We start from the raw sequence: 26325 nt of genomic DNA, 5'->3' as shown, positions 1-26325 counted from the left end.
CACGATAATGGGATCGTGGCCTATTAGTAAGTTTTCTCAGCACTACTGGGTAATATATTACTAGTTCTAAAAAAGTACAAGCTGACAGTACGTGTTCCTTTTTTCAAAGTTCAACATAATTTTGCCAGCAGCAAATTTCAGAGTTTTGTTTGTGGTTGTGCCTACAGGATAGTGCAACAGCATAAGCTCCCTAGAAAGGCAGTTTATGTAGGACCACTCAAACTTGTCCTGATTCAGCTGCAGGTTATAAGTCATCTTTCAAGCTGTGAGGAAACTATTTGATTCCCTTCCAAAAAGTGAATTTTTGGAGGAAGAGGGAAGGAGGCCAATTGACCAATGAATTAAATATTTAATTAGAATGTCTTTCCAATAAGTTATAGTCAGAAAAATGACAATATCATTGTCAACATATCATATCAACATCAGCTGCTCATTGTATGCATTTGAAGTTGTAGCCTTTTAGCTTATAAAAATAAATTTTACAAAAAGTGTCCTCAACATTAGCCCTGCAAAGCTAAATCACCTATCGGCACATAAACTGCTTTCTGCTCAGTCTCATATTTCATGAACAAGTTTCAGACAAGTGCCAATTACAGTGTTTACTGCTGCTGCTGAATGTGCTAAAAAGAAGCCAGCTTGGTTCCTGAATCTGAAGTCATTTGTAATGTTGGTAAAGTGCAATTTTGTTTATTTATTTATTTATTTATAGATTTGAAATAAGCAACTCTGACCTTGGATTTGTGGTGGAAAGGTAAACATGAAGCCTAGCTCTGTGTGTGTGTATATATATATACACACTCATAATATTGGAGTTAGTGCACTTGAAATAAAATCACTTGCAGCTCACAGATATACTGAGATGGCTCGTGTTCTCAGTGCTATGCAGGCGCCTCCTGGTTTACAGAGATAATCGAATTGCTGCGGAGAATACCGAATCCTTGGTGACCTGGGAGCTGAGTGACTCCTCTATATTGATGATGTTTACCCAAGCACACTGCACTCGCAGAGGCCATAAAATAAATGAGAAATTTGATTAGTTTCAGTTGCTACAGAGCCACGTTCAGTTTCTTTTTAGCTACCATGAAAGTGTCTAGCCGCAGAGCATCTAAACTCTTCATTGACCTAGTGATGGTGAGTTCAAGCCAAAAGTCCAAGTGTCTGGTTCCAAGATCTAACTGGATAGTACAGAGGCATTTCTGTCCTGACTGTACTCTGGCTTGTTGCTATTTCAGCAATGCCTGGTGTTCAGAAGGGATCCAATACAATCCTGTGGCTCTTGCTTCCCAGTTTGTCAAGCAGATTTGACTCTCAGCTTTAGTCACTGCTGGAAGCCCTTCTTCAGAGCTTGCAGTACCTGGGGCATCCTCCCAGACATCAAGGAAGAACTGACCCACTAGCTTTATAATTTCTGGTAGTGCAGGCTGTTCCTGCTTTAAGATTTCTAAAGAAGGCTTCTTAAAGTTTTCTATGGAAATGAATTAAGCTCTGCAGCTGTTTACAGAAAGCTGAAGGGGCACCCAGCAAAGGAACAGGCTTTCTTCTCTTTAGGGTCTCAGAGGTGTCAGTGAATGTATTTTTTGAGATCTAGGGAACATATCTGCTAGAACAAGGATCTCCAATACCCCTGGGCCCCGGGGACTGAACATCAGAAGGGCCATATATTAATGTCTATAGCAAAATAAGTGAACAAACCCAGTACTATTAAGCACTCTCCTGCCTACAGGAGCTCCAAAGGCTCCCTCAACAGATATCAGAGCTGTCAGGCTTTGGTTTGTTCTCCAATCTACGCGCAACCTTCTCAAATCTGCCCGTAAGACAAGATGCACACAAGCCAGGCATGGGGTGGGTTCCTCAGCTGGCGTCAACTGGTGCATCTGCATTGGCTTTAGGGGATTTTTCCAGCTGACAGCCCAGGCCAAGGGAGCTGCAGTGCCTGGAGTAAGTACTCTCTGAGCCTTCAGAACAAAAGACACCCCATGAACATAAACAGTGTGGATCTGGAAAGCTAATATTAAACTGAGAGGGTTTGAGTATGTTTTATATTATTTGAGTTAAATTTATGCCACTTGCTTCTTAAGAACTTCTGCAAACAATTCCGGGGTTAACTTATTCAGATAGCTGCAAGAAAAGTTCGTAAGTCACCTTTAATAACTAAGGCTATGTGACTGCATTTCGAGTTGTTACTAAGCTATCAAAAAGATATGGTTCAAAGAACGTTTAAAATATTTCAAGTCTTTCAAGTTCCCATCAAACTTCCCAAGCTGATATTCATCTGGCTTACGCTGTTGTCAAAGAAATAAGTTTAATGGAGTGAGACTAACTCTGCGTTTTCTTGTTCCTTTTGTTCATATAAACCCAGACCTGCAGTGTTATTTTTAAAAGAAAAGAAGCATGTCAGAGAAGATTATTAAAAATAGGCTCTATTTCCCTGAAGGACTTGTTAACGGGTCACATATATGGCTTATGTAAATATGTAATCAGGGTCTGTTTCAATAAAAGTGTTTTACATGAGGGCTTTAGTAAGAGGGACTTTGATATTCAAGGTATTGGATCAAATACCAAAAAAGTATAGTATGCCTCAGAGATGTAAAGCAAATACCTGAACACTAGAAGGGAATTCCCATGCTTATATTCTGAAGTTTGTTTTTGTGAAGGGTCAGTGTGTATAGAAGTGATTGTAAGCAGCCTTGCAGAAATAAACTGGATTATCTTTGATTATTTTATCTTTTCTTTGAAAGTGAGAGAAAAGGAAGTTCCTAACAAAAGCAGAATCAGGTTCTGGGGACTTTTCTTCTAGGTTTAGGGGTAGCTTTCAGGACTAGCACTTGGGGTACTGCCCACTGAAGGCTGGCTTGGGAAAGCCTGGAGCCAGGCACTGTCCTCAGATTCACAGGGGGGTTTTGGATCCAGTTCTGTTGTTACCACTATTTGCTGGATTTTGGCATTGCTCTGTAATGAAAGCTCATTTAGCACAAAGGACTGGGACTCCACAGAGACATTCAGGAGGTGACAGAAATAAAAAGGGGCTCAGGATATTTGCATTCAGTTTCTAGGCTTAACACAAATAATGCTTTGACCTCTTCTAGTTTAAGAGCAAGTAAAATTTTTCCGTCCTTTAGCTTGTAAACTGCCAAGGAAAATGAGGTTTTACTTCAGGCATGTGATCTTTTTTTTTTTTTTAATGCTATTATAGAAACTTCCCAAATTGGAGGTGACAAGAAATGTCACTTTTATTACTTATCTGATCCATTCTCCTAAAATACAGTAAGTGATTTCCCCATACTCTGCTCCAGCATCCACTGAATAAATATCCTGGAGCAAGTGTATGATTGGGCATCTTATTTTTAGCATTTGGAGCACAGGCCCACGCACCAGGGAATTTTTTAGCAATTGCTTTAATGGTGCTGTGTTTACAGGACCAGCATTGGTATTATTTATTGCCAATGACTTGCAGAAATTGTTTGAATCTCATTTGCACAATGGATGGGCCAGAAGACCAGTAAGGTCAGGAGTACTGCCATAAGCAGCGCAGGAGGGAGAAAGGCTGATTTCTCTGTGTCTAATCTATCAAATTCTCATTACAAGAGTTTCAGCCTTCTTGCCTCTATATGTAGTCAGGAGAGGTTGCTGCTGCTGTCTTCTGGAGCTGGATCTTATCAGCGAGGCAGACAGGGAAGGTGGCTGCTGCAGCAGCTATTTGAAGGCAGAATAAAGCCCCGCTTACAGCTCCCTTCTGGCCACTTGCATAGGAGCTCTGTTTAGACAACGGCAAGTGTTGGAGAAAAATGGGTATGGAAGTTTTTCTATGATGGATCTCCAGGAAAGGATGAGTGCTGAGAGACATCTCATCAGCGTCAGGCCCTAATTCGGAAAGCTGAGCAACACTGCCTTTTTTGGCTGCATTTGTACAGTGTGGCTGGTGCCTGGTCGCTCCTGTCCCTGCTCGCAGCTCTACACCAAACACTGTACAAGCAGAAGGAACATTCAGCATGAAGGGCTTGGAACAGTTTGCTGCTTGTAGTGGTATTACAAAGTTTACGTGCTCCGTTCATTTTTTACGGTATGGTCTTTGTTTCTAACTCATGCCTGCAAGCAGATGGGCCATCCTGCTTAGCGTGAGATGGCACATCATAGCCCCAGCCCCTGTACTAACCAAGTTCCTGCTCTGCTCCTTGGCTGCTGTGTATTTGTTTTGTGTGAAACTGAGGCTAGAACTTGCTCTGCCTTCCAAATAAAATCTCCAATGACTAGGCTACAGGATAAAACCTCCCTGGTGTCCCTTGTCCCCTCAGTCTTTGGAGCCACTCTTGCTGGGATGGGCATGAAACCCCCTCTCTTGCTTCAGGGCAAGTGCTCTCATGATTAGGTTGGTGTCTAGCTCTGTTTCAAGAGGTGAAAAGCAAGCCAGTCTTCTGTTCCACAAATGCATAATTATCTTCCTATCTCCAGGAGACAGTTTGGGGTCTCCCAAGTTTGACATAGCTCTTAAAAGCCAATATATACCCTGCCTCAGGCAGCAATGCTGGTGTGTGAGTCCCCTTCTTGGGTACCTGCCTCTCTCTATACCATGTCTGGGAGATAGCCAATAAAATGGTCTGTGTATGAGGAATTTTTAAATGAAGCTTCATTTTTTTTTTTTCTTCTTCCAAAACAAAATTCAGAAGCGTTGTACGTACCCAGCTCTCCTTGGCAGACATCTGTTCGAGTAGCTCCTCCGATTATAAACTGAGGGTTGGCACATAACTCCTGAAAAGACACATTTTCAAAGTATGCATCACCCTTTCTGGTCTGAAAAGTTCCTGCTTCTTGTTCCTTGTTTCAATGTTCAAAAAATATTAAACACTTTCAACATTTCTTAAAAAACACATCCTTTGTCCTCTGAGTAACGTGGTGTCAGAACAATGTTGCCTTATTACATTGAAGACTGCATGTATTTTTTTTTTTGAGGCAAACCCTGAAGCCCTTTGCTACTTGAGACTGTCAGTGATATTGGTAAGAATTTTTGCTGCTGTGGGGACAGGGGTGAAAATTCAACCTCAGCATTTACATCTTATTTTATCTTGCTGTGGTTTTGGCTCAAGCGGTGCAAATGTGGTTTTGCTGCTGGCTTTGGCACTGGAACTGTGCTGAGTTTCCACTGCCACTGGCACGGAGGATGTTTCCCCACCCTGACCCTGCTTCCTGGAAGGCCAACCATGCAATGATTTTTATTAGCGACCCTCCCTTTTTCCTTGCCCCTTGGGGCCAGCCAAGTAGGTTATGGCAATTATTGTCCCTCCTACCCCAACTCTGAGGCCTCCAACAATTCATGCCCTATATTAGGAAGTTAATATTGTCTCTCTAGAGACAAAAGCCTTCCCCTTCTCCTGAGCGTTTTGCACGAGCTTCTGGATGGCAGCAAGGGGCAGTTTATAGGAAGCCTAACTTGGCAAGAGGGGTTGAGGAAGGCTTAGGCAGTCGCTGACTCTCCCAGAGAGCAGCAGTTGTCAGCTCTGAGCATCCCGTGGAGACAGGGACAACCCAGGATTTCTTGTGTATGTCGTGAAGAACTGGTTTGTGAATCTCCTTGCAATAGGTGTGATCTCAGCTATGTCCTTTTTTGCTTCTGTGGTTATCCAGCTGTCAGCTGCCTCGCAGCTGTCTCGGTGGATAGGAGTCAGGAATAGGTTTCCTACCACACAGAAAAGGTTTTCTGTTGGTTTTTCTCTCCTCCCTCCAAAGCAGTACACCCGGTGGCACTCAGCTGCATGTGAGTTACTACTCACCTAGACATGTGTCCTTTCTGAGTCACTGCCAAGTGCCACGTACACCTTTTGCACAACTGTGTTTCCACCTTTTCTCTTTCTGTAAATCCACTGTTGAAATCAGAAGATAAGTCTTTGACGGCAGAGCGTCTAACACTCGCTGTCTGCAAACCGGCAGTCGCAGCCTGGGGGTGGGGGGTGACCTTAGCAGTGGATATTTATTTTGCAGGGGACATTTCTCCAGCAGGTCTCCTCCAAATTGCCCACTGGGTCCTGCTGCCTATTTCAGATGCAGGCAGGCAAGTGAACAGTGATTCCATCAGCCTGCAATCGTGGGCAGAGTTTGTAGATGGAAACCTGTTGGCCAGCTGAAAAAGTCCGAGAAATGAGCAGGGCTGTGACCTCCGACAGGAGTCATCCACAACGTGTAAAAGTAGCTCAGATCCAGGTCCCTCCATAGGAAAGCAAAGCAGAGGTTTGTGTCACTTTGCAGTGGGGGCTGGGCTCTGCCCCATGCATAGGGATATAAGCCAGTGGATCCCAGTTCTTGTGGATTAAGTGTCCATAACTGCTTGTGTCTCTGCTGAGTGCCAGGAGGGCAGAGGGGTCCCACGCGGGCAGGTCTCTGGCAGGCAGGGCTGGGACATTTAACCCTCTTGGGTCTCAGCCCTCAGTCATTCATTCTTTATCCCCCTACACTTGTGACTGTGTCTCTGCCTGCAATGGGCACAATGTTGTTCTTGCATGAGAAGCCCGAGTCTAATTTAATGAGTTTTCTAAGGCTGATCTTCTCCCAGGGTAGGCAAAGCCAAGAAGCACATCCATGGTACATGTTGCTGAAATATCCAGGTGCCAGAGTGAGGAGCTGATGGACAAATGGGGTTGCCAGGGTAGAAACTTGGAGTTATTGAACCTGTAGGTTTCTGTTTCCTACTTTCTTTTCAGGTGAAAAAATAATAAAAATTGAAGCCTTGAAATTTTCCCTTCTTCTCGTTCTCCTTTCCCCCAATCAGAGGAGGGTAAGCTGTTTGGGGGTTTTTCCTTCCTTACTCTGTTTTTCAGTTTTTCTTGATGTTGCAAGGAGGGGCAAAATGACAAAGGAGGAGCAAAGTAGGGACAGAAACAAATGACTGAAAAATGGAGGTGTGGAAAAATCTCTGAAGCCCTGATTTTGTGGTTAAAAAAAAATTCAGCATCTAATCTTTCCTGATGAAAATGACTTTTTTAAAATGAAAGGTCATTTATAGGATATATGTATGTCCTGGTTTCAGCTGGGTTAATTTTCTTCCTAGTAGCTGGTACAGTGCTGTGTTTTGGATTCAGTGTGAGAATAATGTTGATAACACACTGATGTTTTAGTTGTTGCGAAGTAGCGCTTATCCTAAGTGAAGGATTTTTCAGTTTCCCATGCTCTGCCAGCAAGCAGGTGCACAAGAAGCTGGGAAGGAGCATAGCCAGGACAGCTGACCCAAACTAGCCAAAGGGATATTCCATACCATAGAACATCATGCTCAGTATATAGACTGGGTTAGCCAGGAGCGGCCGATCGCTGCTCGGGCATCGGTCAGCGGGTGGCGAGCAATTGCATTGTGCCTCACTTGTCTTTTCTTGGCCCTAATTTCTCTGTTTTTGTTATATTCCTTTTCATTACAATTATTATTATTGTTGTTATATTTGTAGTATTGTTGTTGTTGTTATTATTATATTTTAGTTATTAAACCGTTCTTATCTCAACCCACAAATTTTACTTTTTTTCCCCAATTCTCCTTCCCATCCCACTGGGGGGGGGGGGGGGGGAGGAGTGAGTGAGTGGCTGTGTGGTGCTTCATTGCTGGCTGGAGTTAAACCATGACAATGTATTTGGGTAATAACAGTTCCAGTCAGTTTCTCTTTAACTGTTATAGGTAGCTTGAAGCAAGGCAGAGGATTTTATTTAAGTATTAGCCAGATTTCCTAGGGTGCACAGTGGCAAGACTTTGGTGTGGGTACCATTAAAATTGATGGTCAGTGGCTCCTGGGGTGCCCTGAGGTCTGTCTGGATACACGTGGGGCTTTTGCAGCTCTGTGGAGCTGGGATAGACAGGGAGGAAGCAGGTGCCCATGAAACAATTATAGGATTCCTTGCTTTACAAAGGGCTTAGAAGATGTTGGTTTCTTTTTTCCCCACTCCCTTTTCAACTTTGCTTCTGCTAACCATGGAGGTAAAGCAAGATAGAAGAGAAAACCAAAATGTACAGGAATAGTGAATATTCAGGCTCACCACTGATTTAGCATGGATGTTCAGGTGGGCTTTGATTAGATCTGAACCCAGTAAACAAGCAGTTTTAAAGCACCCTTACCGTGGGGCGTTTCCAGATTATTCCCCGGGTTTTGAAGGAGTACGGTCCCAGGTCCCGGTAGCCCAGTACGGAAGGACAGGCTGGGAACTCCTCATCCTTGAACAGGGTGCCAGCCTGCAGGCACTGCTGCTTCAGGGCTTCGTAGTCCTGCTTCAAATACTTGATGGCATTCCTGTTGGATCCGAGCCCGTCCGCGGCCGCTCTTTCTTGGCACAGCCGCGCTGCCACCCTGGACATCCTGCCCACCCTCCCGGCGTGCGGCAGGGCTCTGTCTTTGCCTCCTGGGCAAGAGGAGATGAATACAGGGCAGGCAGCAGGCTCAGGTGGAGCTGAGGGCTGCCCCAAGCACTCCAACAGCCCTGGAGGGAGGAGGCACCAGAAGTGCAAACATGTACCCGGGGTGTACCCGGGAGACGTGGGCAGGGAGCTGGCAGCGGCCGCAGCTGGCGCACCTGGGACTGTGGGCACTGCCTTGTGCTACTGCCACGTTATTTGCTTTTTTGCTGCCCCTTTTTAAAATACACTTTTAACAAGGAGCAAGGGAAACCAGTGTTTTTGCAGACGTGCCTATTTACACAAGTAAAGCGATTGTGTGCGTTCAGTGTGCTGAAAGCCAGGCTTAAGATCCAGTGCTTTAAAAATTCAGATGAAGATGGTTTAAAAGTCCTTTCCTTCCTTCTGAGATCAGACACTATACTGTTGGAGGGTTGCATAGCCACAAAACCTGGAGCTGCATATCTACTGCTACAGCTTACATGGCTATGGGGACGTCATTGAGTTTCAAAGCCAGGAAAAAGTTGAAAAGTTGAACCCACTTCTGGCTTAAGTGATCTTTTTTTAAAAAAAAAAATTCTCTTTGATACTCTGAAAGCAGTATGATTTTATGAGTTAATTTATTAGCAATAAGAGGTGTGAACTTGACAGAGCTAGAGATGGCCACTTGGCCATATGACCTGCAGAGGGCAAGGATACAATCCAGGAGCATGTCCTAGGCTAAAAATGGAAAATTATATCACCAGATAGAGGGCAAGCTGGTAACCTCTGCTCCCTATCTTCAGTGTGACCTTGAGCAAAAGTCACTGTACCTTTCCCATCTATAAAAATGGAGTCTTATCTCAGCTAGCAAGAAGTTAGCCATAGTATTTACGGTCTTTTAGTGGCGTTTCCTGCATATAAAATGTTTACAAGCAAAAAAACAAAGAAAGCTTTGGGTACAGAAGGCTTTTTAGACCTTAAAAAATAGTGGTTCCTGTCCTTGTAGTAGAAAACCTCCAAGTTTCTAACCTGGCAACCCCATTTTGTACTGACACAGGGGTGCGCACCTCCCTGACAAGGTGGCTGCAAATGTCTGTAGGTTCAAGAACTGAAGCAAGAGCAATTTTCCACGGAGCACAGCTGCTCTCTGCTGTCTTTCTATTTAATGGACAGGTTTCCCCAGCAAAGCCCACTGCGTGTCCAGCTAAGAGCTGGGTAAACAGTAACTTTGTTTGCCAGAGAGCAGGTTTGATGATTACCCCTTGGTAAGTTTAGACAGAAGGTGGGAAGGGAAGAGAGAATTTTTAAGGACTGAAACCTGTTGAGATAAGGAGTCCAAACAGAGGCTAGCTGGGTTGCTTGTCTGCAAATATTTGAAGAGTGTGAATGCAAAAGAGGAAACAAAAATGACTTGGTTGGTTCCAGGTGGGCACAGGTAGAGAAGGCTGGGCTGAGGGAATTACTATAGTGGTTATCCCAAAATTAAATTAATACTGTTGAAATTGAGTAAAGGAGAAGGGTGGCCAGAATTTAATTTCTGTTACATTTCAGTACTTCTAGGCGTGTCTGTGTACTGAACCAGAGTGAAGAGTGGAATAATAAAGGATTGAGGGGAGGGTTTTTTTCTTTCCAGGATGGATTTTTTTTCCTGACAAATAGACCCACTCAGAGGTACCCACTTTCTCTGCTCCTGAGGCAGAACACTGCTTGCTTTCCCTCCCTGCACCAGCCTCTTGTGCTGAAATTTCCTCTGTTCCTGTGGTCCAGAGGCATGCTCCCATTTTGTTGGGATTGCTGCAAGTTGCAAGCTTTGGCAATGTTGTTCATGGAAAAGCATGGTGCTTTGGCATTTGGGAAATGACAGTTTGATCAGGAATCTTTTGTTTCCCACGTACTTTTATAGACATATACTTGATGTCCTGTGTGCTCTGTAACTCCAGTTGCCACTGGACACGAGTGGGCACAGAAAGGGTGAACCCTTGTGCACTACCACCATGTTAAGGTGTGGTACAGAGGAAATACAATCAGATTTTAATCTTCATAAATTCCAGAAAAATGTGCCGTAGGATTTTTTTTCTGTCCTGTATCTCACATTTGGGAAGAGGCTGAGGACAACCACTTTCTCTGGTGGGGGCTTGGACCAGGTAACCACCCAGGGTGTCCACCACAACCCTCTGCTCCTAGTGATCTGTACTACAGCACTTCAACTCCATTTCCAAACTTGATTAGTGGCAGCATGATTTATTTTGTGTAGAAAGTGATACACAAGCACCATCTAGAGGATATAAAGAAGAGGAAAAGATGATGACTGTATAGTTGACTACAGCAACAACTGACGGCTGTATTATGGGGGGGGGGTGTTCAGGTTCCCCGTGACTCTCAAAAACTGCTGCTGAAGTGGCATTAACCCCTAGGGAAACAGCTAGCAGAAAAAAAGTTATAACAATTATTCGGATTTTTGTTCCTTCTGGGATTTGCGTATTTTTGCCTGGCTCTTCCTGCTTTCCTTCCCCTCTCCCCCTTTTGTGACAATAGCAAGGGGGTGAGAGAAATGGGGAAGAACCAAATAAACCAGGAAAATGCATCATCTTGGTTTCAAAGAAGAGTCTGCAAATTCCCTGAAATCGAGACTCTTCTGTATCTGTGGAAATCTTTAGAAGAAAATAACTGCCAATTATCTAGCAGTTCTAGATACATTTTTGCTGTAGTGCATTAGAGAGAAATTAAATGGCTCTCCTGTACTGCAGCACTTTGCTAATGAGAATTAAAGCTGCTTAGTTGTATTGTAGACCCTACAGCATGAAAAGGGATTAGCTTGATATAGAGAGCCTGCCTTCTCCGGTTCTAAATGTATGGGCTCCTACCCACCCTACTACTGTGAAAATGCAGTGACTATTAATAGGCAGGCTAGTGCGAGCTATGAGAGGTCCTAAATGTTTGTCTGTAAGATTATTCTTTTAGAGGTTGCAATATTTTATCTAAATGTTTGGGGAGGGAGGGGTTGCTACAAGCTGCAGCCTAGTGGGTTCTCTACAGGGAAATGCATCTGAAATTAGCCATGATCCTGCTCCTTTGTTTTATAAAAGCCAGAAAATTGTTAGTGCCTGAGGAGGAGGAGGAAGGTGACATGCTGCAGCAGCAACACCTGCACCCCAGGTGTGAAGCTCCATGACACAACCGGGCTGATCCAGAGGTGGTGTTTCAGCACTGTAAGGAGCTGGGAAGGGCAGCTGCATTTTGCAGGATGACCCGGGTCTTTCTGCCACCTTTCACTGCGTTGGCCAGGGCTGCAGCCAGCCTTGCGCTGATGAGGAAAGCTCAGTCCCTCTCCATATCCCAGCTCCAGAGGCGAATGCAATTCCCTTCCTTGTGAAACATCACCACCGCTGCTGCAATCCCCCTCTGGGAAGCCGCCCTCATCCTGGTGAGGACAGGGCAGCTCCTGGGGAGGAGGGCAGGAGCCCAGCAGGTGCGTGGCCCCGTTTCCCCCATTGTGGGTGGTTGGCCAGCTGCTCCCCGTTGTTCCCCCAATATCTGCGTATAGTGGAGGGCACATGAGTGAGAGGGATGCTGGAAGGCAGAGCAGCACTGAGCTGCTCACAACTGCTGCGTGTGGGCATAGGGAAGGAGAAGCCCGTCCTACCTGGGACTCCAGGCTGCTAGTGGCAGCTGGATGGTTCTTATCAGCAACCAGCATGAGATGCTGCAGCAACAGCTGAAACCACTTTGCTTGTGAAATGTGAGAGTTAGTGACTTTTTTTGAACAGTTGCAGCTGTGCAGAGAGCTTAAGAAAAAGTCAAATTTCTTTTTCTTTCTGAAGTTGCCTAGTTTTAGGGGGACATGAGTGTGTAAATATTCCTGCGGCTGCTATTTTACCTAGGGCCATTACACTGGTCTCACAGACAATTGCAATTACCTCTTTCTTAAAAGAAAATGGGCATATTGTGTGAGCATGTAGAAGACCAAGGGACTGGCTCGTGTAGTGCTCAAAAGAACTTCCTTCCCTCCAGCTGTGGACTCAAGTCCACATCTGCTGCTGGGCTGGAAGCAGCTGACTTGTTGACTTACCTGGCTGCAGAGGACTTTGTGGGTAGGCTGTTCAGATGACTGCTGGTACGGCCAACTTCCCACATAATAAGTGAAATCCTGTATGATGCTAACATATCCTTGTCTCTCATCAAACCACCTGGGACAGTGCAGCCCCTATATGGTTGGGAGCACTCTAACAAGCCATGGTGGCAAATATTCTCTGCATTGTCCCAGGTACCTCTCCCACCACCTACTTGAATCCTTGCTGGCTTGCTTTCCTTCTGGCTTTGCTCCCTTCTGTTGTTCTCCTTTTCTACTTGGCCCTGCCTCAACCCCCATCCCACTGCAGAGAGTCTAAGAAAACTCTGGCAACTCTGAATGCAGAGAACGGCCATATAACATGTTTGTACACACTTGATCTTCTTGATCGTTGTCCAAGCAGAGGCTGTCGGCACGCTGCCAGCAGACCCCTAGAGTGGTCTGTGAATATCATCTATGGGATGAGGGGAGATGACTAAGAAAAGCAAAGTGATTATATGACAAATTTCAACCCACCTTAAACTTCTGCATCCACTGGAAAGTGGCTAGAGGAGTTCACAAACCAAAACCGCTCTTGTGGGCCAGTGAAAACCACTGCTTCAAACTGACACCGGTTTCTTTTTACTGGGACTCTTGAAAAATCAGGGAAGTCTGATCTGTGGCAGCTGTACAGATTGGAACCACTGCGTGGAGCCAAACGCACGCCGTTTGAGCCGCTCTCCAGCTACCCGATCTGTCACGTCAGGGTGGAACACAGCTCGTTGTGAGTTAAACTCCCAGGTGGGGGGGGGCTGTTGTCTCTTGTCTCCTGGTTCAGCAGATGGCCGCCTTCCCTGCAAGATAATTCAGCAGTGCTTAATGAATCAAAACAGTCAAGCAAAACCATCCTCCGGTGACATACTGTGTCCTGGTAGAGCTTCAGCACAGCCATGCTGGAGACCTTGGCTAATGGCATACCGGTAATTAAGTGCACACAGTATGTACCAGCTCTGTTCAGAGAGCGCTTACGGCACGTAACATTACTTGATCTACTTCCAGTTCTCCATGTGTGATTGATTTCCCACATGCCTCAATCTTCTGCTAAAAATACCATTATTCTTTTTATTAAGAGAGCCCCTCTGACCCCTGAGGAAGAGGAGACACCTTCAAAGCAGAGCAAAGTTGGTCTGTGCCTGGCCAGATTTGGACAACCTCACAGGTGACATCAGGACTGCTCCCTTGCGTGGCCATGATCTACACAGACATTGCTGGCTGGAGCGGCTCATACCACTCTCATATCTGAATTCAAAAAGATTTTGGGGGCTTCCTCTGCTACATCGTGAATTGAATGGGCAATGCTTATCTTGTTTTCCTACTTAATAGCAATGGCTTCCCACCTAACTGTGTAAGTAGGACCTGTGCTGAGTACAGGCAGAGGAGTCTTAAGTGACTAAAGTCCAAAACCACAAAGCAAATGGACAGTGTTTCCCAGTGCATTGAGGCACCATGTATCAGCAATGAAGAAAAACTTCTGATTTGTGATTTTCAAGGAAAACTTCCCAGCACATCTCAGCAAATGGTATAGCTGGGTGTTTTATGATTCTTTAGACATTTTTCAAACAATAATGTTCATTTTAGTCAGATAGGATGGCTCCAAACAAGAGTTTAGTGCATCCAGGTCTTGGGATATGACCCACAAAAGGAGGTGCCTCCTTCTGAGGCAGCTGGACAGCCAGCGCAGGCGGTGGGTGCAGCACTAAGGGCTATCAGCCTCTGCACCGCCACCTGGGGAATGCTGCTGGTGCCCAGCATGTCCTGAGTCAGGCCTAAAATATGAAACAAATGGTTTGAATTCCCCCTTGGAGGAATGCCGTACTACGTGGGTGCCAGCAGCGGCATTTCAGCCATCCTTGGCAGCAGCACACCACCAAAACGGAGACGCTCCTTTTCCCGTACCGCCCGGCGGGGGTGCGTGCTTGGGGGGGGAACTCGTTGCATGCGGCTTGGGCTGAACAGGGGGTGCAGATGGGTTCATGCCAGCGGTGACAGCAACACATGCTTTGGTTACCACCAGCAAATCAAGCTGTAAATGATTTCTGTTGCATGCAGCGTTCAAGATTGTTAACAGGATGACTACAGGGTACATATGTATCGTATTAGGTTTTGAGCCATATTAGTTTTTTTCCCCCTCCTTTGACTTTTTTCTAAGCTTACAGGTTTGGACATGGATACTTCTGGGGTTTACATAGGAAATATTGATTTTTTTTTTTTTTAATTTTTTTTTTTTAATTGATGAATGCGTGTGGCAATACAGGAGCCAGGGCTGGTGCAGGCGCGAAGCCAATGAGGTGCCCAGCTGCGAGGGAGACGGGCTTCCATTCGGGTCCCGGGGGAACAGAGAGGGAGACCGGCCGGCAAGTGACTCGGAGGGGGTGCGGGTGACTCCCGGTGCAGAGGGACCCGAGCAAACCGGGGGGGGGGTCTGCGGGGCTGAGCACCGACGGTACTTGTGACACCCGCCGGGGGGGGGATGTCGGATGTCAGACCGGGCGGGGCCGGGGCGGGGCGGCGGCGGGCGATGTCGGGGATGGCGGCGGCGGTGGCGAAGGAGCGGGCGGCGGCGCTGGGCGCGGGGCGGCACGACCGCGCCGTCCCCTACCTGGGCCAGGACTTCGGGGCCCTGCGGCAGGAGTGCCTGCAGGAGGGGCGGCTCTTCCAGGACCCCTCCTTCCCCGCCGGCCCCACCGCCCTCGGCTACCGGGAGCTGGGGCCCAGCTCCTACAAGACGCAGGGCGTCGTCTGGCGCAGACCCACGGTACGAGGGCGGCGGGGGCTGGGGGGGGGTGTCCCGGTAGCATCCCCGCCTTAAATTGGGTTTGATTTAATTCTGCGGGGGCCGTGCGTGTGCTGTTTGCGCTCCCCCTTCTCCCTGTCCGCCCCCCACCCCGGAGGCCCGTTTCTCCCCGGGCGGCTGCAGAATCCCGGTGCGCCCGTTTTTGCGAGGCCGCGGCTGCCCAGAGCACTGGGGATGTCCCTTTGCCCGGGGTGTGGGCCGGCGGGGTAACGGGCTCCATCTGGAAAACAACAACAAAAAAAAAAAGGCAGAAAAGCCGTTCACGGCCTGAATTCTCCGTGCAGACAAACTGCTTGCTTTGGGTAGCGCTCGGGGCTGTCGCTGTGGATAACTCTTTCCCTTAGCAGAGAGATGAGCTGAGCGCGACGTGGAGGTTTCCTTCACAAGACCTCCCACGGGAGCCGTGGGGTCGGATGGACTCCGGGGTGCCTAGGCGTTTCGGAAAGACCCTGACGTAGTCAGTGGCGGGGAGGTAATAGCAGAGCGGTGTGTGCACGTGTGTAAAAACGCAGTGGACCTCCTGGCGCGTCCTGTGAAGTGAGATGGCTGCCCACAAGCTTCGGTCACCAGCTCCTGTTCTCACCGCGCTTAGCGTGTCTGGTGCCCACACTCGTTCCTGACCTGCTCCATCTCTGTGCTGTTCGTCTGCTGCGGTCAATCGCTTGTTTAAATTTGCTGCAAGTGGGGCCTCGTTCCCTTCCTTACTTGCGGATATATGTAATGCAAGGCTTGTTTTGTTCCCAGGAGCTGTGTTCCAGCCCCCAGTTCGTAGCCAGCGGAGCCACTCGCACAGACATCTGCCAAGGGGCCTTAGGTAAGGTGGAGGCAGAAAGCCGAGTTTTCCGTTCAGGCGCTGCGGCAGGACACCACAGTTTATACTAGGCTGTAACTCACTCTATAAATATATCCTTTTGCATCCTACCACCTCTCTTCATATCAAATCAGATCTTTCTTGCCTTTCCTCGGCAGCTGCAGGTAGGGACGATGTGTGTTTGGCCACTGAGCACAGCCTTGCTCTGTGCACCGAGCACGGGTGACACAGACTGGTTTCCTGATGGCTTTTCTGGTTGCTACCGGTTCCTTTCATGTCTGCATCCGTGTGCCTGGGAGTAACTTGACTAATTTTTGCCTTTAACAGTCTGCTTAGAAAAGCAGTTGAGTGCATAGCAGGGTGTTTCTTTCCCCAGTGGGAGAGTGCTGCCGAGCAGGAGGGAATCCCTGAAACCTGGAAAGATGCAGTACAGAGAAAACCAGTTATACGGAGGGATTCCCAGCCGCTCACCAGCTCTCGAGGAAAACAAAACTGGGGTATTTCGGGAGGGATGGGCCAGCCTGTGAGCCCTCTGCTTTTGCCATGGCTGTCACTAAGTTTGTGCAATGGCAGCCCCTGGGTCTGCCACTCCGGAGGAGCCCCTGGAGCTGCAGGGAAGCCCCGGGGAACAATGGGAAGCGGGTGGCTTAACCGGGCTGTGCATGCGCAGCCATCCCGGTCTCGAAGCCTCTCCTGCCTTGCCTGCCAGAAGGGGTTTTAGGCGAGTGTCTCTGTGCCTCTCCTCCCAGTGTGGAGGCTGGTGAGGAGGGCAGCTGTGGGGACGTGAGAGGAAATAAGCTGAAGTGGAAGCAGTGAGGTTCCTATTTATTCCATAACTATAGGGAGAGTGTTTTAGATTAGACTGATAACGTGGTTGAGGAGAAGCTCTCAGTGTAGGGAAACATGACGAATAGGTGCTGTGTGTTGCGCTTTTGCAGCGGGGTTGGCAAAGGAACGAAGTTCTGTTTGTTTGCTTTTAATCAGCATAATATATTAGCCATGTTGTAGCTTCTTAGTTTCTAGTCCAGCTGCTACTATTTGTGTTTTCATGTCCAAAAATATAATGGATAGGGAAGCTTATTTCACATGTTTTGTGCTTATTTTTTCTTTCAGGAGTTATTCAGGTTGGTGCTTTAACAACTAGATACAATTTGTGTAAAAAAAAAAACAAAACAAAACAAAAAACCAAAAAAACCCTGACAATAAAAAATACTTAGATTGTTAATTTAGCTCTCCTCATGCCCCAATATCGTCTGCAGCATGGATTAGGCTCTATTGTGTCATCGGTGAAGTCCTTGGTATGTCACCAGCTTCCTTCGTGTGTTCTCTCTCTGCCCAATATCACGTCTCCCACCACGACTGCTTTGACATCGGGCATGTCCCAGTGCTTAACACACATGCCAGACATTTGTCCTCTCTCTCTCTCTCTTTTTTTTTTTTTTTATTGTGAGAGTTCACAGCTAATGAGTAGTTCGATGTGAAATGACTGTTTATTGTAATGCCATTTCAACAGCTGGCGTTTTGCATAGATGCTCGTTTCTGAAGGCACTTAGTTGCTTTCTGCAGACTCCTAGCTTTTCTATCCAGATGTTGTGGCAGCAAGAGCACTGTAATGAAAGATTTGTAACTTGGTTTTCACGTTGTGGAGTTGCTGTTGCTAATGCCAAACCTTTTTTTTAAATGGATGAAAGCATTTGTTGCCTTAGTGGTCTTTAGACCAGTCAGATGTTCTCATGAGGTTATAGGGTACCACCAAAGGATACACATTGACTCACAGCTGCTATTATTCTACCTCCTGAAACAACATTTGAATAGGAGGTTATTAGTGTTCTTGTTTGTATTACTGTTTTCACCATGGCTAACTACTGCTATGACTCGCCCCACTGTCTTCCTATGAATCTGGGCAGGATTTTGGTATTGTGTGACTGTTTAGGGGTTGATTAAAAATTAGATGCTATTGATCTTTTCTCTGTATAGTCATTGAGTTACTAAGAGCCTGTCTGTATTGAATCTCTGCTTTTCAGATAGCAGATGTACCAGATGTGGTGTACAAATGCCTTTTTTTTTTTTTTTTTTTTTTGCAACTGCCTCCTCTGACACCACCATTTGTGTTGATACATTTGCTTAAGCTTCCATTTACTTGAACTTTGTGTGCTGACACTGATTTCCCATCCCGATGACATCACATTTGGGGATGTCACAAAGGTTGCACTGGAAGATGTCAGGTGCTTTTGGAAACCTGTGCTTTTTATTATGTTGCTTTTTTCTGTAGGAAGCTTTTGTCATCTGTTTATTCCCCAAAAGGCTTGGTCAAAAAGCAACAGACCTGTGCCCACGTGGAGTTTCATTGCTGTGCTAAGCCGTTCAGAACATCTTCGAATACCACAGGGACAGATGAGGTGTCCAAAGCAGACATACCTATCGCTGCTGCAACAGGCTTCGTGGCAGGGGATGTGTAACCGAACAGCTTGGCTAATGAGCGGTGGTACAGATGTTCCTTTTAGCCCAAGAGTCTTTGGTCTGTGGGCCAGATGAGGCCTATAAATTTGTTTCATCGTTTTTGACCTGAACTATACAATACGACGATGCATAAAAGGCACAGCTGGTCATCAGCACAGAAAAGATTGTCGCCTCACCAAGGCGACAGTTCGTTAGTTTCTTCGGACACCACAAATCTACCCCTTGGGCTTTGGATTATCCTTTATTCTGGTTTTGTTGCTTTTTAGGAAAAACTTTTAAGGGAGAGTATTTAGAGTTAGTTTTGCAGTATCAGATCTGAAGTCAATGATGGTATTTGGCTCAGAACCGCAGCACATGGGATGTGGTGACTCATTACAGCAGAGGGGAGGAACCAAAGCCACTGGGGAGAGGAAGCTTATTCACCCTTAACCGCCTTCTTTGGAGGGGATGTCACCATGGTATCACAACACTGGGGCGTACACTGCGCGGTATCTCTCTTCTGCTGTTCAGACACTGGTGTCTCCTCCTTACATAAAAACGTGTGGAAAAATAATGAATCGAATAGAATGAATTTAGAAAATTAGATGCCTGGTTTTCCCACGCTGGCAACCACTCTACTGTAAGTGGGTTGCCACAGCCTCATGTTTCTAACCAGAAAAATTCCAGGAGTCCCATGGTATTAATACAAATACATTCAGTAGTTGTTAACCTGTAGCTATGAGTGTGTTAAAATAATGACATGTCTGTGATTGGCTGAATGTACATTTTTCCCATACCCTTACATGGGCTGTGCAGGGAGCAGAGGAGCTGCCTTTTGCTTACAGCCCTCCAGGTGCTTCATGAGGATGCTTTGCTTGTCTTTGCTCTCCAGAATGGCCAGTTTTAAGCCCTTATGGCTATTTACACTTGCCTTGCAATTACATTTCTTGTAACATTCTTGTTTATAGCTGGAGATTAGGTAAATGCAGAGATGGAAATAAATAAAACATTGGTAGCAGCAAAAAGGAAGCACAACAGGAAAAAATAGTACTTCTTGTTAATATAAATAAACTCAGCCTGTTAATATTCCCTTTTCTGATAACCTTGTTCTGCCTATCGTATTGTGCATCTACAAAAATTCTCCATGATTAACCTAGCCTTGCTAATGCTCCTTTCAAATTCTTCATATAAGTAACCTGTCTGTTAGCCTCCTCTTGGACTTTCCCTCTCTGTCAAAGGAAAGTCACTGTCAAGAGCCTTACAAAAGTACCAGTTCTTATAGTTAAGACGATTTGGTAAAGACCCTGCTCAGGCTTACTTAGTGCAGGCTAAAACTCCAGGTGTTATCACAAGCTCTGTTCTCATCCAGGCTTTGAATTATCAGGTCTACTTTTAGTGATGACTGTTCAGAAAGGGAGAGATGATATCCTGACTGTTGAGCACTTCTAAATGTGGAAACCAAAGGGTGGTGCATCTCCCATATATGCTGCATCTGCCTTTTCACCTCAAGAAGACCTTGCCCAGAGTTGTCCAAGTTAAGATCTATGTTCCTCTGACTCCAAATTCTTCTTAGAAACCAGTATAAAGTTCAACAGAGAGATTTTACAACAAAGTCTGCTGTTTCTTTCTCTTCATGTCTGCCTTGATAGGACAGCTACAGAGTAAAGGAAATTCTTTATAAACTCTGCTTATGGGCCTGGAGGTCCTCTGGGGGGAGTTTCTCCTCCTTGAACTTCAGAGCTTCTTATCTACAGGGGAAATCTGACTCAAAGATGTATTATAGCATTAAAGGTTGTATGCTCTTAATCTAGATGCCTGAGCAGCTTCTTGACCAAGGCTTCCTGAGCTACTGTGGTCATGTTGAGTTGTTCATTTACTCTTTCTATGCGGCCCTCTGCCTGCCCAGCCCCTGCCTTGTTTATGGAATAGATATGCTAATATTTCTTTGGAAGAATGGTGGGACAGCTGCCCTCTGAGCCAGAGTGGCTGCTAAGTTAAATCAGCACGGTTTTTCTGAGGTTGGTAACACCAATGTCAGATGCTCTGGGGTTCTCTTGGAGTGGTCCAGTTTGCCTGGTCGAGTAAGGCTGTGGAACATGAACTCTGGTTTATGGTGCAGGTTGAGCAATTGAGAGGAAAAACACCTCCACAGCTGACTGCGAACAAAGGGTGTAGGGTGTTCCTCCAGCTGTGTCCACCCACCCGATAGAGCATGCACAAAGTGCCTTCAGCTCTGCCTGCAGCTTTGTTGTAGAGGCCAAGAGCTGTATGGTTTTACCCAGCTGTGCCTTAGGACTAGCACAGCGGTACTGAGCAGGCTGAGTTGCTTGCTTTCTGGGTTTATCTAATTTAGTCTGAATGAGAGCATGGATCTACCTAACCACGTGAAGGCATCCTAGTAGTCTGGGTAAGCATATCTGTACCGGCTTTAGTCTAGCTGGTGTAGGTCTGAGATGCCAGAGACTCCAAGTTGTGCATGTTTGTCTGTAAAAGCCTTGCAGAGAGTGGGATGTGTGCCAGGGTTGTTCTGCTGCTTGGACAGGCACCTGTCTGTGGGTTATCAGTTATGTGGCCTCTATGCTGAGATGAGACCGGTTAACCTATCAGCAGTTTGTGTATTTGTGACTTGTCCCATGCCTGTTCCCAGTGTTCAGGATTCTTTGAGATTTGCAGTTTGTTAGAAGTTAAAAGTCTCGCTAAGGCTTGCTAACTTTTCCCAGCTGTGAATGATTGTTCCTGCTGGAGCAGGAACACAGCGGCACAACAGGGAGAATTAGGATCCCTGCTCTTTTCCTTTTAGGATTTTGTTGGTCTTAAACACCCAGTGGTTCCTGGGTGCTAGAAGAGGAATATTTATGGGGGAGGCCAAGGGTTATCCACCTGTGTGCAGTGCTGGGGTGTTGATGGAGCGTGCCCAGCTCTCCTGTGGTGTGTGCTGGTCCAGTGCACATGTGTATTTACATCCATCCCCTTTTCTCACAATGTCTCTGACATACAATATTTCTACTGCCAAATACATAACAACCCACTGCTCTCTTGACCCAGAAGAGTCCTGTCACAAGCTATGACCTCTTTTAACTCAGTAAGGCGACAGAAAGACTTTTTTGTCTGGGTTAGTGAATTGACTTGCTGTGTGATGAGTGCCAGTGGGAGAAAAACAAGTTAAGGAGGAAGGAGTGGAGACACTATGATATTAATTGAGAGGTAGTATGGTGTTAATTCAGCCTGACCCCAAAAGAGCCCCAGTCAAAGTGCCAGGGCTGTTCTCTAGCCAGTAGTCGTCCCTTGGACTTGGAAGAACCCCAACTTGTGTTCAGAAACTACCTGTTTTAGAGACTTAATAAAAACAGGGATCCTCCATACAGAAGGTATCTCTGGGCAGTCTCTCCCAGGAGATTACCATGTTGCCAGGTTTGCTTGAAAACTCCCTTGGTAAAAAAAAAAAAAAAAAAAACCAAAAAAAAACAAAAAAAACCAAAAACAAACCACAAAAATAACTTTGTGCAGGCAGGCTGTATATGGGAGAGCACAGATGTAAGCTGAACTGAAGTTGAAGTCCTGTTGTTGCCTTTTGACCAAAGGCTTTGTTTGCGTACCCCTTTAACATCGTCCTCTGTAAAGAAAGTTGCTGTGAAAGGTAGCTGCTAAAGCCCTCGCGCAGCTGGGGGACAGAGGATCATACTGTTAGTTGTAGATTAGCCCATCTAAAAATGTCTCTTAGTATCTTCTGACCCCAATCTCTTTTCTAGCAAGCACATTTGCTGTGCTTGGTGGTGCCTCTGAATGCACCACGGCACCAGAGGGTGCAGAGCTTCCAGGGAAGAGGGTCTCAAATGCCACGAAGGAGGCTGTACGAGTTGCCATTTTGCAGGGTGAGATGGATGTGCTGTCGCAGAGGAGGGAGGGGAACATCCTCGTTGCTTCATAATCTGTCACAGGAGAATAGCAAGGTGACTTTCCTGTTTGAAAAACTTCTCTGACGTGACAATTTCTCCATTGCAGTACAAGCAGCCGGAGGCAGGGCCGAGGGGAAAGTTTTATGTTTGGTTCTTCCCCTCTAGGTTATGAAATAGTAAAAGCATCTCAGGTTTTGAAATTACTCTGCAATTTCAAATCTTCTACCTTTTGTGAGATGCGAAAAGGGCCCTGGGACAGATGTCATTCGTAGAGCTGCTGCTGGGGATCAGCTGTGAAAAGCATCGAGCATCCTGGAGGGAGTTGCACGTTGTCTGTGTTCCTCCTACTGCTATCTGAGTGGTGATGGATTCGGGTCTGAGAGCTGCTTTAGAGTTAACTCTCCCCGAGACTTTCTCCCATTTGAATCCCAGCTTCTCACCTGTGAGCTTGTGACCCTTTTCCTATAGGAGAGAGCTGGCTGTATAGAGACCACTGCTTTGCTGGCCTCTGACTTGCTAGCAGCTGCAGCTGGTTCATGTTTCTTGAACCTGCAATCCTACACATGCTGCAGGACCATTTTGTGGGATCTGATGTGTAATACCAGCTTTCCTGTGTTCACAAAGCAAGGCAACAGCAGATCTGGTAATGGTAACAAGGAGTTTTGTGTTGGGCTGTGGGAGTCGGGGCATCAGCTGGGTCTTTAAATCTCTAATCACTTTGCTAATGAGCTGCAGGAGGCCCATGGCTGAGCAGAAAGGTAACCACTCTGTTAAAGACAGACTGGTTTCTGAAAATAATTACAAAAAGGTATGTTTATATAGAGGTAATGTTTATATAGTTGTGGTCTTCTCCTCCCTCTGCTTGGTAGGAGATGGTGTGGAAAAATCCTATCCAGACGGCCTGGGCCCTGGGGCTGTGGCATGCAGTCTCGGTGTACGTTGGCCCCATCCCAGGAAGGGTGAAGAGGTGTGTGGGACTGGGGAACAGTGCCTGCCTTCAGACCTTCCCCGACTCTCTGGTGACTAGTGCCAGAGACGATGTTGTCCCAAAAGCTGGGTTCTTTTACCCGATGTGCAAAAAGCCAGTCAACACATCGAGTCGAGATATTTGTCTTTATTGCTATACTGCAGTATAGTGTGCCAGGTCTCCAAATACCTGCACACCTTTAGAAAGAAAGGTTGACATTTTTATACAATTATGTTACAGGGCAAGACATACAACAAAAATTGTGATAGGCTACACAAACTTACATAGTGAAAAGGTCTTCTGAGCATGTCATGCTCTTGTCCAGTTCATTATACTAAGGTGGACTCACATTTACATAGTCATTATGTACAAGAGGGTCTTGATTTTAGTATTAAAATTAAGCAAGGTAAGGCAAGGACAGGGTATTTACTTGATTCTCATCCAGCATTGACTAATCTACTGTTATCTATTCCTAATGAATAATACATTCTTGGTTATACGTACAGCACATATTCTAGCTCTACTTATCTTAAGTTTACATGATCGCATAGCAGCGTCTCCAAGGTAATGGATTTCTTCATATCAACTATTTCAAAATTGTTAAGTTTTGTCAACCTTGTGAGTTAATTCTGTGAGTTACTATAACAACAAGATGTGGGACTAAACAGAGAGGCCTCTAGCAAGACCCTCCAGAGATGTAAAAGGTGAAAGATGCTCCTATTTGGTAGGAAGCTGGCAAGAGACCTTAAAGGGAGCTTGTCCACCGGATAGGTCTCTGGATGGCAAATCAACAGGCATTTATTAAATGTGGAGGAGGGAAAGGAAAACAGCCTATGCTTGATAAAACACCAGCCTTTTGAGGAGGAACTGCACCCCTGAGTACCTGCGTGTGCCCACAGGCCCTGCTCTTTGCATTTTCCCCATGCTGTTTCCTAATCTGTAGACACTCAATTGAATATTAAGTTTTCCTTCAAATAGTCCCAGCATGGGTGATAACTGTGTTGGTAGATCATAAAAAGCCTGCTTTTACTTTTTTTTTTTTTAATTACTTTGTTCTTGAGAAAGTTCAACACTTGCCTGGAAATGGCAGGTATTTGTGTACATACATTTGATCTGCCTTAGAGGTAGTGACGGGAGGGATCATTTCATCACAGCTGAGGTGATTATTGGTTATAATGCACAATCCCTATGCAGTACAGAAACTAACAAATGAAGTTTGAATAATAAAGATGACACTGTTCCTTTTTTTTCTTTCTTTTTTTTTTACAGGGGACTGTTGGCTCTTGGCCGCTATTGCCTCTCTCACCCTGAATGAAGAAATTCTGGCCCGTGTTGTTCCCAAAGACCAGAGCTTCCAGGATAGATATGCAGGAATTTTCCACTTCCAGGTATGTGGAAAACAGCCTTCCCCCCCCCCCCCGCCCAGTGCTGTTGGCCAGGAGCTGGTGTAGCTGGCTATGTCTACGTGTGTGGTGTTTCCTGGAGCACTTTGAGGGACATCAAAGAGCCAGACAGAAAAACAGCAACATCCAAGAAGGGTGATGGTGGTGGAAGGAAGGCGACCACTAACCAAAGAGCTGGGAGCAGGGGCTGTCTCTGTGGTCCTTCCTCCATCAGCAGATCCAGCTGAGGACGTGCATCCCCGAACAGGGTGGGCGAAGCTGGCTGTGCAGGGGATTGATTTTTCCTCTAGGAAATTGGCGTTAGCAGATAAACATCCTGGTGACCTGAGTGCACAGCGTGGGGCAGTGACGACATGTCTGTGCTCTCTTTGCAGTTCTGGCAGTACGGGGAGTGGGTGGACGTCGTGGTGGACGACAGGCTGCCCACCAAGAACGGGGAGCTGCTCTTCGTGCACTCGGCCGAGGGCAGCGAGTTCTGGAGCGCGCTGCTGGAGAAGGCCTACGCCAAGTGAGTCGAGGCCAGGCTTTCACCCCCCTCAAATCTCCCAATGCCTCTGCTTCCCTGTAGCATCCTCAACTGCACGGATACTATGCATTTAAAATGTCAGCCTAATTATTAGCCTTTACAACTCCTGGGGTATCCCACAATGGCTGCTTTAGTAAAGCTTTGCTGACAGGTGCTAAAGACAAGTAGCCAAATGGACTGGCTTTGCTGCTAGCCAGGAAAAATAGCTCTTGCATCTCATGGCAAGGTTAGAGTGCTGTCTCCTGTCACTGGGGTCTGGGAAGCTCTGTTTCACGTGCTCTCACACCTGTGAGGGCTTGCACCAGCAGTGCTTCAGCATGTAAAGCACGCCAGTCCCTGTGCCTAGGTCTCTGTTCAAGGTGAAGATGCTCAAAACTGAATTTCCAATTTGGGGATGGCCAGGGAGGAATTCTGCCATCTAACATTACTAATTTCAATTGACTTAAGAAACTGAGCTAATTTAGATCAGCTGAAAATAAGATCCGTAATTGTTAAAGGGATTAAAAGACTATGTGGAACTAGAGAGGCAAATTGTTTAGTCTTGATTGTGTTAATATTATTTTTTTCTTCAAATAGCGTTCATGAGTTTTGTCATTGGTATGACTGAACCTGCAACCTGTATACATGATCGTCTAAGACTGTGCTGGGCTCTGCAAGTACAGAGGTCTAAGAAGCAAAGCTGAATGGAGGGCACATTTGTAGCTGGTGTGGTGCTGTTGAAAGCAGAAATGCTGTGACAGTTGCCAAACTGAGTGCCTCTCTCCAAGAGAAGAGGAGAATGGGGAACCTGCTGATGGTGTGTGTGAGAAGAGGAAAATAGGGAGCCTGATGGTTGTGTGTGTGTGTGTCATTTTGTGCAGGCTGAACGGATCGTATGAGTCTCTCTCTGGTGGCACCACCACTGAAGGCTTTGAGGACTTCACCGGTGGAATTGCAGAATGGTATGAGCTGCAGAAGGCACCACCCAACCTCTTCAAAATCATTCAGAAGGCACTTCAGAAAGGCTCTCTCCTTGGCTGCTCCATTGATGTGAGTTAGCGGGC

At 46.3% G+C, this 26325-nt stretch overlaps 2 protein-coding genes across 2 annotated transcripts in view; one reads left to right on the top strand and one right to left on the bottom strand.

Moving 5' to 3' along the window:
* Positions 1–8353, bottom strand: part of CAPN8 (calpain 8) — a 31182-nt gene extending 22829 nt beyond the window's left edge. The window contains exons 1-2 of the mRNA XM_052805840.1: positions 8084–8353; positions 4677–4746 (exon numbers count right to left, since the gene is read on the bottom strand). Of these exons, the coding sequence (XP_052661800.1) occupies positions 4677–4746; positions 8084–8320 (307 nt within the window). The 5' untranslated portion in view covers positions 8321–8353. The remainder of the gene's footprint in view (positions 1–4676; positions 4747–8083) is intronic.
* Positions 8354–14964: 6611 nt separating this feature from the next.
* The window catches only part of LOC128149890 (calpain-2 catalytic subunit), a 28849-nt gene continuing 17488 nt past the window's right edge, over positions 14965–26325 (top strand). The window contains exons 1-5 of the mRNA XM_052805436.1: positions 14965–15201; positions 15985–16054; positions 24623–24741; positions 25131–25264; positions 26143–26311. Coding sequence (XP_052661396.1) covers positions 14965–15201; positions 15985–16054; positions 24623–24741; positions 25131–25264; positions 26143–26311 — 729 coding nt within the window. The remainder of the gene's footprint in view (positions 15202–15984; positions 16055–24622; positions 24742–25130; positions 25265–26142; positions 26312–26325) is intronic.

Source organism: Harpia harpyja, chromosome 13, assembly GCF_026419915.1.
Source record: "Harpia harpyja isolate bHarHar1 chromosome 13, bHarHar1 primary haplotype, whole genome shotgun sequence".
Taxonomy (NCBI): Eukaryota; Metazoa; Chordata; class Aves; order Accipitriformes; family Accipitridae; genus Harpia; species Harpia harpyja.
This window is presented reverse-complemented; position numbering and strand designations above follow the sequence as displayed.